General features: G+C 37.5%; 6 protein-coding genes across 6 annotated transcripts; 3 read left to right on the top strand and 3 right to left on the bottom strand.

The window, feature by feature from the left end:
• Positions 1-202: 202 nt before the first annotated feature.
• On the bottom strand, positions 203-1,288 carry GCK72_024770 (uncharacterized protein; the record flags this gene model as incomplete). The annotated part of the gene is made up of 6 exons (XM_053736038.1): positions 203-450; positions 496-602; positions 651-739; positions 790-869; positions 922-1,069; positions 1,193-1,288. The coding sequence occupies 6 exons, from the start codon at positions 1,286-1,288 to the stop codon at positions 203-205; spliced, it is 768 nt and encodes a 255-aa protein (XP_053579604.1).
• Positions 1,289-3,052: 1,764 nt separating this feature from the next.
• GCK72_024771 (uncharacterized protein) lies at positions 3,053-3,998 on the top strand (the record flags this gene model as incomplete). The annotated part of the gene is made up of 6 exons (XM_003117715.2): positions 3,053-3,143; positions 3,188-3,279; positions 3,381-3,472; positions 3,545-3,651; positions 3,699-3,745; positions 3,801-3,998. The coding sequence occupies 6 exons, from the start codon at positions 3,053-3,055 to the stop codon at positions 3,996-3,998; spliced, it is 627 nt and encodes a 208-aa protein (XP_003117763.2).
• Positions 3,999-4,184: 186 nt separating this feature from the next.
• Positions 4,185-6,379, bottom strand: GCK72_024772 (uncharacterized protein; the record flags this gene model as incomplete). The annotated part of the gene is made up of 6 exons (XM_053736039.1): positions 4,185-4,274; positions 4,329-4,427; positions 4,685-4,824; positions 4,867-4,996; positions 5,128-5,281; positions 6,243-6,379. The coding sequence occupies 6 exons, from the start codon at positions 6,377-6,379 to the stop codon at positions 4,185-4,187; spliced, it is 750 nt and encodes a 249-aa protein (XP_053579605.1).
• Positions 6,380-11,707: 5,328 nt separating this feature from the next.
• GCK72_024773 (uncharacterized protein) lies at positions 11,708-12,920 on the top strand (the record flags this gene model as incomplete). Its single annotated transcript, XM_003117833.2, has 7 exons — positions 11,708-11,797; positions 11,846-11,910; positions 11,965-12,065; positions 12,115-12,255; positions 12,462-12,556; positions 12,603-12,746; positions 12,798-12,920. The coding sequence occupies 7 exons, from the start codon at positions 11,708-11,710 to the stop codon at positions 12,918-12,920; spliced, it is 759 nt and encodes a 252-aa protein (XP_003117881.2).
• Positions 12,921-13,235: 315 nt separating this feature from the next.
• Positions 13,236-14,337, top strand: GCK72_024774 (uncharacterized protein; the record flags this gene model as incomplete). Its single annotated transcript, XM_003118044.2, has 6 exons — positions 13,236-13,343; positions 13,390-13,506; positions 13,554-13,767; positions 13,810-13,901; positions 13,951-14,172; positions 14,245-14,337. 6 exons carry the CDS (start codon positions 13,236-13,238, stop codon positions 14,335-14,337), a joined length of 846 nt encoding a protein of 281 aa, XP_003118092.1.
• A 372-nt stretch (positions 14,338-14,709) lies between these two features.
• Positions 14,710-15,933, bottom strand: GCK72_024775 (uncharacterized protein; the record flags this gene model as incomplete). Its single annotated transcript, XM_003118002.2, has 7 exons — positions 14,710-14,823; positions 14,894-14,947; positions 14,994-15,094; positions 15,140-15,295; positions 15,390-15,552; positions 15,598-15,771; positions 15,826-15,933. 7 exons carry the CDS (start codon positions 15,931-15,933, stop codon positions 14,710-14,712), a joined length of 870 nt encoding a protein of 289 aa, XP_003118050.2.
• Between the last annotated feature and the right edge of the window lie 771 nt (positions 15,934-16,704).

Consider the following 16,704-nt stretch of genomic DNA (forward strand, 5'->3'; position numbering starts at 1 on the left):
TATTTTATCCGAAATGTAAGTTTTCTATTGTTTTGAGGACATACCAGCAAGTGATACGTGATTTGGTCTAGAATAGCTCAATCAGAATATCTGGAAACCTGCACTTTGCTATAACAACCAATGGACTATTTTCAGTTTGAAAAAAAAAACCACTCTGCCGTTTACTCAAATTGAATCAAGTAAAGAGGAAATGTTTAGAAATTTAGAAAGCAATAAGATCAGCGGTCATCGCATCCCATTTCGACCAGAGAAACTCGTTGTGAATTTCATCATACTTGCGCAAAATGTGACTTCCGAGGAAAAGAACGTTGAGAGTCATAACAAAGGTAGCAATAGCAGAAGCAGAGAGAAGAACAAAGGAGACAACGATGTTTGCAGTTTCGTCTTCCAAACAGAACTTGTGTCCGCATGATCCAGTGAGTGTGTTGTAAACCGTGTTGAAGTAGAATGCTGGAAATATACACTTGATTTTTTTTTAACTTGTATAATTATTACCGCTGTTGGTCAAAATCAAGATCAGGGTGGTGTTGACAAAGAGGGTCTTGAAAATTCCAGTGAGCAAGAATCCGATCAAAAGACGGCAATTGAAGATTTTGAAGGTACTGGAATCAACTATTGAATAAACTTTAATATGAAAATTTCAGGCTCACGTGAGAACAACGGAGGTGACAAATGCGATAATGGAGAGGTAGAGATCGACACGAACACTAACTTCAACGATTTTACGGGCGGCATCATTCTAAATATTTCAAAGAGAGAAATAACAAATCGGGGAGACTCTTCGGTTACCGTATAAACAGTGCGACAGTCACTCGAGTCCGTTAGCATACATGTAGACGGGTCTTTAGCTGTTCCCGTTATTGCGTGCTCTAAAAAGTAACAGAACTGTCTTCTATTCAGCCTGTAAGAGAAATAACTTACTATCTACCATGATAGCCAAAGAAGTGAACAACAAAGAGATCAGTACAAGGATGGTGAATGTCACCAGGAACCATTTCTCTTGCGGAGAGAAAAACATTCTTGGCTCGTCCACTTCGTCTACTTCTTCTTCGTTTTCCCACCTGTGATGCTGAAAAAAATGGCGTTGTTAGGAAAAATTAAGTAGAAAATGAATAAGAACAATCACATTACCACAAAAACATAAGAAACTACGGTATACTGCACAAGAGATTACGTTACGACATCTGAATACCTCAAGGGCTGGTTTAGTTGAATGATAAACATGATTATGATAGTGGGCATGCTCACAATCTACCACACTATATTTTGGTGGTTTACTGGGGAGCATGATGAACGCCAAGTTCAAGATCTAAAATATTATTTTAACTAAAGTTGCCATTTTGATTTTGTGTGAGGTGAGTGGTAAATCAGGACATTCAAAAACTTTAATTGCAAAAAAATGAAGATTTGCGTTTCGGAAATCAAGAAAAAGAAAAAAGAATGACTCGACGAGCCAACACCAATTGAAAAAGAATGCAAATTCACTAGTGGTGGGTGGCGTCGTCAGGACGTCAGTCGTTCTTGAAACGACAAGTCCTTTCCTTCGAATAATTGTGGGTTCCTCGTCAATCCTTACAATTTTGGAATGGAAAAAAGGGGGAAAAAAGCAAAAATGGTGGTGCTTCATCCGTCTCATCCCGAAATGTGCGCTTTTCCAATTATAAAAACGAAGAAAAGAAAGAAAAAGATGAATGACCTCATCCGATGAGGATCTGCCAATTTTGGAGGTTATAGTGTCTTTTTTTCAAAAGAATTGACACCATGAAACGACCTACCAAATGGCAGTGTACAGAAGGCCCACCAAACGGCAATAGGGGTGGGATCTGGTAAAAGAATACGAAAAAAAAGATGTATGCAAATTAGAACAGATTAGGTTTTGTTCAGATCCTTTGTTTCTAAAGAACAGTGACAGGGATCTGACAGATGAGGGGTATTTGAAATCGTGGTTTCTGAGTAACGAGTGGAAAAAAACGTAGGGTTTTCTGGTAAGACGTTTCGGAACGGAGCGGAACATTGGTGAATGTAGGGGAATGTGGGTTTTGCGAGATCCGGAAACAAACTGACCAAATTGCAGCGTCCTAAAAAGTTATTTTGCAATAGAAGATCTGATTTCGTTATGAAATGTACTGATAATAAAAACACAGAAGTTAATTAATTATGTTATTGTTGGTATAGAAGCAGAACTGTGCAGAAGTAAAATTTTTAGAAGGAAAGTTGGAAGACGGGAGTCGGAAGTAAATTCAAAAAAATGACCAATTAAAGGAAACATTGCTCTAGCCATCACTGAAAACGAATTACGTCCCTGTTTTCATACAAAATTTCGCCAAAGCCACAAAAACATTTCCTTCGAAGTCGGAAGACGGAAGTCGAAAAAAAAATCCTCACAACTCTGTTAAGATGCTTCGATAACTTGAACATTCAAAACTTGTTCATCAGACGGAAGAAGTTGGAATGTTCTAATGTTGGAATTTTATGATTCGCTGACAAATATGAGCGGTGCTAATTTGATCCAATAATCTGACAGTGTCTTGATCTGAAAATCTGAACCAAAACAACGAGAATTGGTTAGTGGATTTGTCTCGGCACATGTTTGTATTATCAGTATTTTTTGAGATCCTGAAATTATCTAAAATATCTCATACATATTACTTTTTTTGTGTAGTTCTTCTCTCTTCCAGTATTTTTCTTTCTCTCCATTTACTTCTGGTGCGTCATAACAGAAGCAACGTAAAGTTTCTCGTCACCTCCGAGAAGTTCCGGTGTTTGTTCATCACCCATGGCACAGAAAGGTGATAGAGAATTCTGAATGGAGAGATGGAAACATACAGATACATGCATAGAAGCAGTCAGAACATACCAAAACCATTCAGAAATCACATGACTCATTTCTTATTAAAAAGTACGCGTTATTGTTCAAGCACCTCCCCCACCGGTACGTGAGGGGGGACAGCTCTTTTACTTTTGTTACAGAACAACCGACACATTCATTTATTGCACTGTCATTCCGAGTTTTTTCGGCCTACTTTTTTGATTAGAACTGCAAAAATAAAAAATGAAAAAAGTTGGAATTATCCTTCAACCTATAACTATTCTATTAACAGTTGCTCTTTTGGTATTAGTTGTCATTGATGCCTATACATATGGTAAGTCGAATGAGTTTTGTGTAAATTCTGAAGTATTTTTTCAGCCTGGGGTTCCTATTCCAGTAGTATCAGTACATCAGCTTTGTTATCTTCCTGTACCCCATGGAATATCTATGGATGCTCTCAACTATGGCATGTAAGTTTTTGTTGTAAAATTAAAATTACAATTTTGAGTTCAGTCGTCACATAAGTTTTTGTTGAAAAAAAAAGTTGAAAAATCACAAATACGTATTCCAGGCCATGGCGATCCGCCCAAAAGTTGGTCTTATTGTACAACTGTGCCTCATTCCTCTTACCATAACTTTGATCTTTGTCACCTCATTAGCCGTGTAAGTTTCAAACCAATTAGTGTGTCATAATTTGCTCTGGGAACTTTTTCTCAAGTGGGAAATTACTTGCAGATTAACACGAGTGATGCGTAAGCAAACATCAATTGTTATCTTGATCTTAATCAGTTGGACAGTTTTCTTTGCGATCTTAGCTACGGTTATTCTGAGAATGGATACTGGTATGTTGTAAACCTATTACTAGACTACATCTCTGTTGGTTTTGCAGTTCCAGCGCAGTGCTACATATCTGGAAATTTAGGGTTTACTTATCACGTAAGTTTCTAAGTAGTACGGAAATTTTATTAAGTCTGAAATTTGAGGTTTTCAGAATCACTGGCAAATCTACATCACATTGGCATCTCTCATAGTATCTTTCATTATCACTCAAATCTTTGCTTTCGCAGGATACTTTCGTCCAATGATCACAATGCTTTCGTTCGAGGGACACTATCAGAGATACGACTATCCAAGAATCAGCCAGTTGGAGAAAAACATGGTATCTGTAAAAGAATTAGATAACTTTTAAATGCATTTCATGTAAATTAAGCTTTATCTCTCTTGAAAAAAAAGGATTGTAATGAAGTTGTGAAAAGAGATCGCATCACACAGTAAATTTTTTGGAAGGGTAATAAAGACAGACGACACATTGATTTTGGGTTAACAGGATTTCTACGGTGAAGGCGATAAGACTTGGAAGATTCCGGAATGTTTCTTAGAGATTCGTGTGGGTTCGCATGTGAGTATGAAGGTTGGATGCCCGATTGAATGCTTTGTCGCAGAGTCCACATACATAGGGTTTCACCTGAAATTGCGTTATTGCAGGGTGAGATGTATGCATGAATGTATGCGAACCAACCGTTGTATGCGTCAGTCTATGACGAGTCAGGTTTCCGGGTTGACGGAATGCCCTTCCACAATGTTCACATTTGAATGGTTTCTCGCCGGTGTGAATTCGCTGAAACACATTGTCATTGTCAATTATAAATAAACATAATTTACAAATATTAAAAATAAGAATTCGTCACAACAACATTTGTTAAAATAAAAAAGTGATGTGACAGACATAATTTAACATCATTTGTTCACAAAGAGTTCAAAAACAACTATCAAAGATAGGAATAGTCGGGAATTTGTGAAAAGTGATGTGATATGATGCGAGATATTCACCTTCCTCCCTCAATCCAGTCAAGGGTAGCAATTAGAGACACCTACCTTGTGAGTTATCAAAGTGTTGCTTCGACTGAACGTTTTATCGCATACATCACATCGATACTTCTTTAAATTTCCCTTCTGAGTATTGTCCACATACGGCGATCTCTTATTGTGGATCCTTTTTGGGAGAGGTGTTACGTCTGGAAAATAGTTGAAAATTGAATTCAAAGACTTTTCCCCACTTTTGAGTAACGGAGATACAAATGGAAGCGGCAAGGAGTGTCCCAGATTATGGAGAACATTCATCTGGAACGTCTGTTGCACGAATTGAAGTTGCTTTGTGAGTTCGAATGGGAGGAAGCAATCAGGACGCTGCAAATATTAGAATATTATAAAATGAAACCAAATTATGGGTGTTTTTATCTATTTTTAGTACCAAAAATTTCTAAGAAAACCGGAAACCCTCACTACAAAATGTGTTCCCAATCGTTGTTCTCACTTACCATCAACATTGGCTGGTGACCATTTCTTTTCATTGCCGCAATCTTTGCAAAGTCAATGTTGCTGAAAATCTTCTGAAGAGCCGAGAAATCCGGCTTTGGCGGAATCACAGTTGAGGTACTAGTTGACACTGATTCCGTCTCCATGTCGTTCTCACTGAAAGTTATAACATTATAACAACCTCAGAACAGAGAAAGTTCTGAAAACGGAGTAGAGTCATATGTTAGTTATGGCATGTCTTAAACGTTGCTGAATTATTCAAACCTAGTTTTTCTATGTTCCCCTTTTCTGGAATATCGCCCAACAAAAAATGAATAACAATGCCGTACCACTTAGCAGGCCAAGAAAAACAAGTGTCGAGAACAAAAGGATGAGGTGTGGTAGTATTACTCAATTCACAATTCTTCCTCATTTTCTCAAACCATTTTTGAAGAAAAGCATTTCAAAAATGTTCATGACTAAATGATTGTTTTTGACACTTTTAGACGGCTATTTTTGCAACGGTGTAATTATGAAAGCAATGTAAATTTAGAGATCGAGAAGCGGACACAAACTGACTTCATATTGAAATAAGGAGACATGGAAAGGCCCTCCAGATTTTGTAGCCTAAAATGTAATTGGGTTTTCGGTTTTCCTAAGTCCGTATCTGTGTATATAGATTGCTCCAAAATTCTAAATATGTTTTCTCTTTTTATGTGACGTTTGTTTGACGCAAAAATGGTTATAAACCTTTCTGACTGTTGTTGCTCAGTGGCTCATCTTGATATTCCTGGATTCAATTTTTGAAGCGTCTCTATTGTATCCTTATCATGTGCACGGAAACAGAAGAAGTGGGAGAGAGAATAGTGAGAAACGAAAGAAAGCAAAAGTGTGAATTTGTTTGTAGTTGTGGTCAGATAGACTGACCAGTGAGTTTGATCTCTCTTTTCTAATCAGAAAGATTCAAATGTTGTTAGATTTAGAAACTTGCAAACAGAGAACTTAAAGACCTTGGGCAACAGAAAATGAGGAAAATAGAAAGTATGAGTTGTCGGAAAGGAAAAAGGGAACAAAGGTATTGTCATGATCACGCTTATAGAGAATCGAATAAAAAAACATTTTGAGACATCTGACATACCTGGTAACTTCAGAAGACGACACCTCTTCTTCCTCCTCTTCTTCTTCATCCTCTTCTTCAGTCTCTGGTTCATCCTTTGGTTTTTTATTGAGCAATGAGTCGATCAGGAAACATGTTCTGCTTGCTTCAATTGACATCTTCACACAAGATTAAACTGCAATTTGACAAAAATTTAAAATTCGCACATGAGGATCGAAACGAAAATATGAGAGGCTGGCAGAAAGTCGAAAAAAAAGAGGGAAAGACAAACTGAAAAGCCACCGTAGTCGAAGCGCGCCTGCGCGTAGACTCTCCTCAATGGGCGGAGTCGGCGGTTCGACGAATGACGATGCCAGAAGGATGAGTGTGAACTGCAAAGCTCAAAGAATCGAGGGGCGTGTTACTGAATTCATCATTCAAACTGATTTCCATATATACACCTTTCTATCAATGATAAGACAGAACGAGATGCACTTTATCGTTAAAGTGCGTGTACATTTTTGGAGTAGAAATGATCAGATATAAAGTAGTTAGGAGAAGATGGATTCAAGAGTCGAAGTGGGATACATTATACATGAAACTAAGAATTTCTGATTACTATTTGCAGGGTGATGAAACAAAACGCGTTCTATTGCAAATCACTAAATTTGAGACTGGAAATAAAAAAATTTTGATTGGGCACTAGTTTTTGTGTAGATAAGTATAATTATTGTAGTACTTTGTCATCTTTAAGGTAGGTATTCATAAATAGCATCTAAATCTTCAACCACTCAAATATCCTGATAGATGAGCATCGTTGACCATATGTAAGTGAGCCGACTTGAGAAGACAACCGACTTCCTATTTATCCGAGTAAGGAAGGCAGGTGTATTTCATCTTTTTGAAATACAAGACAAAGCGGAACAAATGAAAGGGAAATACATACAGCCGAAGTTGGCACCCAGTTGTGTGGTGCAGATGGTTCTGTATTTCTACTGCGGATTAGGTAATGGAAAAGGTAAACATGGGTGAGATACGGTAATGGATATGGCAATAAGCACACCCGACCCAAATAAAAAATAAAATACATTGGGATAACAGTATGGCTAGGTTTTTGGAGAAGCTTAGAGATTCTATGATGATTGAGATAATTCATTTTATAGTGAGTGTCTCTTTTTGAGTGGATATGAGAGGTTTACGCACATGTCTTCCCAATAATGTTATATTAAGGCAACAGATGGAGCCGATCTGTTGGAAGGTAACCTTTCCTCCCCCCTCTTCCGTTAGCCCACTTGTTTCCCCACATCACGCAATCGAGAACCGATCACTTGAATCCCGGCTGTCGCCTACACAATTTCCCATCATAGTAATAATTAGCTAGTATCACCTGATGACATATCGCACCATCGGTTGACAGTTTGTTGAATACTACAAGTGTTGGGTAATCTAGTAGATTATGATCTTGTCCCCGGAACATGTCATTATGTTGTTAGAGAAGGTTGATTGCTTTGAACGGCTAAGAAAAGTAACTGGATGACATTTGAATTCTTGTCAGATTGGGGAAAACAAACGATCAACACGAACGAAGACGGTTAGGTTTGATTGTTGACTTTTTCAGTTTTCCAAAAGTCACCAACTCTGCCTTGTTCAGAAACTCAAAACAACAACTCTGAAAAGGATTTGGGGTATAAATGTTGGTTTTATCGATACAATTTTTTCCAAAATAAGAAATATGTGACCACCACAGACCCGCGTAACATACGTGACCTCAAATCGGCGTGGATCAAAAAAAAATTTCCTTTACAAAGCATTGCGCCGAATATCTAAGGTAGAGAAAGCAAGGCTTTCAGTTTCAAGGACTTTCGGAATGTTTCATTTTGATACGGGTGCAACAAAAATACATTACGCCGACAAAAAATCTATCAAGGAAACGCGCGCCGACACCTCAAACTTTCTTGCTTTGTATGAAAAGTGAATGTACAAAAAATAATAAAACTTTTTGGGGGGAGAGGGAGGTGCCTCACCTATTTTCTTCTCGACTGATGTGAGGTTCGAATTCATTTTCATATTGTTGAGTTGAGACGGAGGAGATGGGTGACAAAAGGAGTTCCCCTCAGTCACACTTTTCTATTCCATTCAACTTTTGTTACCTCTTCCTTTAAAACCTCAAATAAATTTGGAAACATTTTCGGAACACATCCTATGTGAAAAGAAATTGAAATAGAACAGCAAGGAGTGGGAGAAACGAAATGTCTACCGTAACCCGGAGCGGCATGTGGCATTTATTATTATCATCAATTTTAAGGATATGTGTCAGAGGTGGTGGTGGTGTGAATGGCGCCTAGGGAAAAATGAATTTGAAATTCAGTGATCCGATAAACACGCTATGTGCATCAGCTTCTTGGCATAGCCGGGAAGGCTTGAAAAGAGAGAAGCTCTGAGAAGCTCCTGAGAGTCTAGAGAATTCATAATCATTTTTGGTGGAAGAGTCAGCTCTTCCCATATTTCCCATCCTCATATTCTTTCATCTCATCATCTTCATCGTCGTCTCAAATATTTTGGAAACAAAATGCGATTCGATTCACACTTCACCGGCACGCATGGAATTCCGAATGCGGGGCTCTTCTTTTCTCAGCCTTAGACCGCTCACAGCGGCGCGTCTTGTCTTGAATTATAAATTAATTTGAGAATTATAAAGAAGTCAAATAATACAAATAATTCCTTCCCACTATCGAATTGATAGATTATTGCAGCAGCCGACGATGTGCAGCGTCTTGATTAAAAATTGTTTTCAATTAGTTAAACAAAACAAAAAATGCCAAAATTGAAGGCTCTATCAGGGATGACAGGGATGAGAAGCAGAAATCAGTTGAATCTGTTGTAATTCATATTTGGGGGTATTGTTGCCGGTTAACTATAAGGACACCCAGATTAGCCAAAATTAAAAAAAAATAGCAAAATATGCAGGAAAAGGGAAAAGAGTGAGGAGTTTGGTAAAGTGAGATGCATCTCCTATGATTCTAATTACGGTATGATGCAACAACCAAAAAAGGATAAGTAGCTAATGAGAAGAATCATTAGCCATCTCCATATACCTCTGGAGAGCTATTAAAAATATGACCAACTTGTTATTCATGTTCTCATGACAAACGTTCACACAACCGAGTCTCGAGAGGGTACGGTAACAAAAACAATTGAAAAGTCACAAGACGGAGAAACGATTGAAAGATGAAATGCAAACAAAAAGCAAGCATTTGAGAGATTTTGAAATGTAGAAAGTGTGGAAAGGTAACGTGAAGAAGCGATGACAAAACGGTCCTCTCCAAATTTTTATGTTTACACAAGCTACCGTTTCCAAAGTGTCATAAGCCAAAGAAGAACAACGAATAATATTGTAATGGCAAGGTGCATGTTGTGATGGAGAAACGTTAAGAATGGGACTGAATGTCAAGAAACCTCAAAGGGAATCAATCGCAATTTTATGATGCATCTCTTTTGGATGTGCTCGCGCCGCTCATTTTTTGAGTTTGCTTTCTCACAATAATCTTCTTTTCAGCGTTGTGCCGCCCATTATTGCACGAGATAAAATTGGTTGTGTCAATAAAATATATGCTTAGATATCAACTAGGTCCGATCGTATCTGGCGTACTACACGAATCAAGGGGGATTAATTGTAAAGCAGCTCCTTTTAGTCGAGTAGTACATATGTAGTTGACACCTATTCAAAAAGACAATTTTCTGAATTTTGTGACTCGACGGGTGGAACACTTCTTCATGGAAAAGATGATAAAGATAAAACCTATTGTCGGTTCTCAAAAATCGGCATGAGGTGTTTGTTCTTACGGCTAAAAGCCTAAAAATTTTATTACGAAAATGCAAATTACAGTAAAAAGCATTTTAGGATCGATTTAGATGCACTACCCATCATCTTCGACCGAACTGGACAGTTCGACAATATAATAATTTCAATTTAATTCACAGAGTTATAATCTTCATTCTCTCGGGACAGCATTTTTCAGAATCAATCTGTAAGATTAACAATTTTTAGATTTTTGGGTCCACTGTGTTCTATTGTTACTCCGAATGATATTCACGCTTTTCCGATGCAAATGAATGGTAAGTTTAAGGAAGCCAGATGTTCTTTGACCGAAATATCTGTGCCACTGATGTGAAGAATCTGCAAAACAAATCAGACAATATCAATTCGCTTCACTTTTCAAAAAAAAAATGTACGCTTGTTTTCAATGTCGTAACTGTTTCTAATCATCAAAATCTTCACTCTGTTTTTATTTCACTTTTGATTCATCTCCCATTTTCCCCTAACCTTGACCAATAAATTGAGAATCCGTTCATGAGCGATAAATTTCCATGATTTTCCTCCGTTTCGCACTTGGTCTGATCCCATCTTGGTGTTCCACATTCCATTTTTAGACAGCGAAACGTGTGAGAAGTCTTCATGGTCAATTAAACTTCCCGTGCACTCACATCACATGCAAAATATAATGTTGTGTGTTTACCAGTGTTTTTTTCTGTCTAATGGTATAACTTGTTTCCTGGTTTTTGAGATTTTATTCCATTCAATGTTTTCGTTGTTTTCAATTTTAGTACAAAACAATGACGTAGTCTTCGATTCTTTGAAACTCCGACTAGCAAATCTTCAAACGGCATTAATTTGGAGAGACTAAATTTGAAAACCTCATGTGTCCGCCGGTATCCAAAACGCCATACACAACAACAAAGGTCATAAAAGGAAAGAAGATAATAGTGAATGAAATTGAAAGACGCAGGTGGAACAGAGTGGAGAAAAAGAAGCGGTCGGGCGAAACGTAGAAACGCGCAGGTAGGGAAGGGGTCCAGTGTAAGTCTTCTCTTCTCTTTCTCTTTTTCCGTTTGTTGTTGAATGACCCTCATGCCCCGATCAGACTTTCGCCCCCCAACAGCGCATCGCTAAAATTTTTCTTCGTTCATCTCTGGCCTCGATTTCTTTTTCTTCATTTCTCACACCATCTGTTATTTTTAGTTCTCCGATTTGATATGTAAATTCGGATCATAATCATTGAACTGGTAGTTTTTCTCATTATTACTTTTTAATATTCCCGAAAATAGGGTCATCCATTCACCACCGGTATTTATATCCTCCGCCCTTCTTTTATCTAACTTTTTTTGCATATCGCTTCTTCTCACTTTGAAGAAGACCATTTGAATCAATAAAACAACTAGTTTTCGTTTCTCTGGCAACCATTTATAGTTCTCCCTATTATACCCAACACCTTCACGTCTCAATACACATATCAGATTATTATCTCTTTTTTCTTCTTTCTTCTCGTATCGGTGTCCTGCAAAATGTATAGATATATGATATAATAGTAATTGAGTATTGTCTTTTACTTCTTATGATTGTTGTCGGTGATTTCATGAATTGGTTTCTAAAAAAATTTTGCTTAGCTCATTCGTATTCAATTGGTGTTACATTCAAAGCTTACAAATTTTATTTCAGATCTCATAAAATGACAAAAGTGGTGAGCTATGCAATACTGGTACTTACAATAATTGCTTTTCTCCTCACAGCTGCCGCATTATGCACACCGGCGTGGCAGGTACTTTTCAATTAAACTTTCTTCATTTTCAAAATCCGAAACATTTAGGTTGTGTACGCTAGAGAAATCCGACAATGGGTGCAAAGCGGATTATGGCTTGCGTGTCAAACAAGGTATTACAGAATGTGTCATTGAACTTGTGTATGTGGCATCCGTTACTTTTTCAGACCAAATGGCATGTACAGTTGTACATACACATTCTCGCATGACGACTTTAACACATACTTCAGCGATGAAGTTTCCGGTTTCCGAACGCCTTCGTTTTATCGTAAGGCACAAAGATATATATAATCCTGAAGAGTTCTATATTATTTCAGCATGGCAGCGAACACTGTTCCATATCTATCTGATATCACAGGCATTTGCAATGCTATCGTTAATTAGTTTTTGTGTGTCGGTATCTCATAGTGACAGCAAACTGCCCAATATTCTTAGGACGGTTTTTCTGGTGTTAGCCGGTAAGTTGTCGAAAGTTTGTTTAAAAAATAGAAGTTGTAAAAATGTGAGGTTTGATGTCTGAATTAGTGAGATGAACTAAGAGTCACTTGACCTCAGAAAAATACCTATAAAATAAGAGGAAATGACCGTCTGTTTCCTTTCCAAATATGACGCGAGTGTATTACTTTGAGCGAAAACTTTTTAACTCATCAGAAATATTTTTCAGCGGTCATTGCGTTCGGATGTTTGCTTGCATTTGCAGTCTACTCATACATGGTCGAGTATCGATTCTTCCATGTCTCCGTTAGTGGAATTTATGAAGTTAGAAAATACTTTGTTTGTCAAATACACTTTTGTATTATTTCAGAAACACCGCGGATACTCTTGGTACATAGCATTGACTGGAGCAATCGTTTATCTGGTCGCCATCATTTTATCCGTGGTTCACGTATTCCTGCAAGCCAGAGATGGAAGTGCAACAATGTCGAGACAAAATATCAATTCCTCATTAGTAAGAGTTTCACGCATAAGATACTAACCATCACTATAAAACATTTTCCAGCAAAGTGACATATTCGAATACCAATATCACCCGAACCGATCTATGGAATCATTTGAAGACCGTTTTGCCATGAGAACTCTACCACCTGTGCCAAGACAAGAGAAGAAAACTACTGTCTTTTAGAGGGGAGGACAATTGTCATAACTATCACTCGGTAATATTCGGACTTCTTTAATTATTTAATCAACGGGTCAAGTTGTTCATAATTTTTCTTTCTCTTTCTAACATATTGCCTGATTACGGACTTTCCAATTGACATACCAACTTTCATTCCATTCTTTTTGAGATCTTATTTCACCAACATCACGAATAAATGTTTCGAACCAATTCTTTCAATTTGATATTTTCACTTGATTGGTTTCGAACCATGCATGTATTTGTCGTAATTGTGTTTTGTTGTGAATATTCTCCATTTTGAATCTATTCAGTGTTTTGAGAATGCTTGTGTTTCAAACAAAGCTGCAAAAGTATCAACTGGCGACGTTGATTTCGTCAATTGCTTCGAACTTTTTGTTGTTTTTTGCAACGATTACACCAGCTTGGCAGGTTAGTTAACACCGTAGTGAGAAAATCATTATTTGACTGATTCTAGGTTGCAAACGACTTGGATGCAGATAGATACGTTCAATCCGGACTTTGGTTGTACTGCCCAGGGCAAGCACAATGTTGGTACATCTTCAGTGACAGTCTGATCAACTACTATGAAAAGGTAAAAAGCCGTACTCATTAACTGAAACTGAACTATGATATTTCCAGGTCGATGTATGTAGATTCTTCTTGATTGGTGATTGCAGAAAGAAGTTATTGAGAACTCCATACTTTTTCGGATGGCATTATGCTGTGCTCATTCTTAATGTGATCTCTATGATTTTTATGGGATTGAGTATTGCATCTATTATTTTTGCATATGCAAAACCACACCGATCGAGAATTGCAATTATCATGTTGGATGCTTTCTGTGGATTTGCTAGTAAGAAGAAAATCCGGATGAAGATAACATTCTAAATTTCAGGTCTGTTGTTGGGAGTATCTTTGATTGTTTTTATGGTGAACGCAGAAATGTTGGAGTCAAAGTACTTGATCGGAATCAAAAACACCTATGAGGTATTATTCAAACAAAACTATAGTTTCGATTCTCAGATTTTTTATTTAGAAAGAATATGGCTATTCCTACTACCTCGCCGGACTTGCATTTGTTATCTCTGTCATTACAATCCTATTTGCCGCTCTTGTATCCACATACACATTCTTGTTCCCTGAAGAAGTTACGGATAGCCAATACTCGTTAAAGATGTCGAACAACCAATTTGCTGCGAGATACAACAACGATCTTCAACAAGCGTACCTACCACCACAGTCACAGTTAAGCATGCAGGTATGTTCTATTCAAATGGAAATTTGAATTACCGAATTGTTTCTCACTGTGAATTCACATTTGAATTTTCAGATCCCTCCAACTGAACATGGTTCCTACATTGTCGGAGCTGTCTCCCCGAAGGGAGAATTCAGGTCACAAACCAGACACTTCTACAGTTACTAATTAACCTCAATCAGGAAACTATTCAACAAAAGAATCTCTAACTGTTTCTCATTCTTCTCAATTCTATTGTTCTCCCCCTCACTTAGTAACTTTGTTTCAATTTTTCTAACTTTCCCTTTGAAATCAAATGACATGCTTCACAGAATATATGAGTAACGAGTAGTTTTTATTTTTACGCAGAACGAAATAATCACAAATGGCTTTTGTACAAGATAGCATGCTTTTGAAAAATAAATGTTCAAAACTTGAATACTGAGACACAATTCAATAAAACGTTGATGGTTTCGCTGTTTATTCTGATTTGGATTGTCGGAGGATAATGATGAGCGGAGAAGATTCGCATACGGGGACGGCTAATTTGTACAAATCGCATTATAAATGGACAACTGTGGCACCTCGATTGTTCACAGTCATTGGAGGATTCACTTCATCGAAACATGTTTTCGAACAGTACACCTGGTCGTTTAGAATTGCAAATTGAGCTTTCTGAAATGATTGAAATATGTTAGTGTTTTAGTTAGATTAGTAGAATTTATCTTTAGTGTACAATACTCACTTTCTGCTCAAGCATTCCACAGGTGGTGCATAACTTCAGTCCGGATCGCTTTTTCTGAAACAAGAAGTGTTTGAAAACAAGCAAAACGCTCGTGATCTACCTTCTCAACAAATCTGTCTCCAAAAATCACCGATGTTCCGTTTGGTTTCCATTGTTGCAAAATGTAGCGATCAAAGTCTAGCAAAACCCATGTTCTGTTATCTGAAACGACTTTGATTAGTTAAAATTACCAGAGTACAGTTGTACCCGATGCAAACGTTTGGAAAAGAACAACTCTCTCATCAGGTTCCCACTCTGGGTCAGTTTCGAAACGAATTGATTTTTTCTTCAGTTTCTCATTCTCCCATCTCTGTTGCAAGTTTACAACAACTTTGATAAACATGGTATAGGCTGGCAGTTGGGCTGAAATATCACACAATACATGTTGCGAAACGAAACGTGATCAAGTTAATGATAAGTGATATAGTCAACATAGCAAAAAGACAAAAGGTCGTACCGATGGTCAGCTGAATCGCTTTCGGTGAAAGATCTCCATGAACAACACCAAAAGATTGTTCTAAGACTGGTGGGAGTTTGGTGGCTGAGATGGTTTTTGGGTTGGAAATGAGTTGAATCAATGTGTTCTTCTCTCGGATCAAGTGGAAGATAGCGGTCAGATACTGGAATTAAATAATTATTCATGAGTTTTTAGAAATAATACTCACTTCAAACGCGTTTTCAAATTTACTGTTCCTTTCTGCAAGTTTTTGATGTATTTTGATGAATGCATCATCACAACTGAATAGAACTTCATCATTTTGTTGAACGTAGTTGATAACATATCCTCTGACAGAGATCACAAGACGGGACCACCATAGTCGGTCCAATGATGTGAACATCTATAACAAAAAATAAATGTTATGTATTATCTTATTGAAAACTGAAATACTCACTTGCTTGAGCACATCCTCATTGACTTCAGATTTTGGAGAGAATGTCAGATTGAGAATATCCACTTTTGGAAACAACTCCTTGTCGTCCATAGACACCGGCAGTGTCATGATGTTGCAAGAAACTGCAGAATCTATAAAAGTGAGGTAGGTAGATAGATTACCTTGACAGTGAAAAGAGGCGGGAATGAAACGGTAGCCAAATAGAGAAAAGGAGGACCGAATAAATAATCAAATAACGACGTCCTTACAAGAAGAGACCCCCAACTGTCTCGTTGCCCTACGACTCCCTCATTTCTTTTCTTATAAAACAGGTTTTTTGAGGAAGGCGGCCGGCTGTTTGACTGCTTGGCTAACCGCGTTGGGCTGACCAATTGTAGAATCCATGTTCTTTTATTCTATCAAACAATTTGCCTCCTCAACGTTTTGGGCGTATCCTTCTCAATGTCCTTTTCCTCCTTTTTTCTAGAATGTTTGCTTTCTTTCTCATAGTCAGCCAATGTTTTTCGTCTTTTTCTTTTACGTGGTTTTTTGGCGATACAAAAGTAGTTAATACCGACTTACCTAATGTCCTTTGCAAATAGAAAGTGAAGAGAGGAGACGAACAAATTTGCAGAAGTGAACGTTTTTTTCTCTGAACTTATAACCAGTTTTCCCTTATTTCTTCCTTATTTTCTCGAAAGTTCTTCTTTCAAAATGTTGATGATCTTCCTCAATTGCACGGAAAGGGAGTAGTTACACCCAACTCGAGAACTTTGCATTGGTTTTTTTATGATCTAAATTCTTACAGAAATTATATTTTTTGAATTTTTTTTCTTACGGATAATAAGTTTTGAAAACGACACCCGAGACAATCCATTTATTTTATACATTTCGTAGAGC

This window comes from Caenorhabditis remanei, chromosome X (genome assembly GCF_010183535.1).
Source record: "Caenorhabditis remanei strain PX506 chromosome X, whole genome shotgun sequence".
In the NCBI taxonomy this organism is placed as follows: Eukaryota; Metazoa; Nematoda; class Chromadorea; order Rhabditida; family Rhabditidae; genus Caenorhabditis; species Caenorhabditis remanei.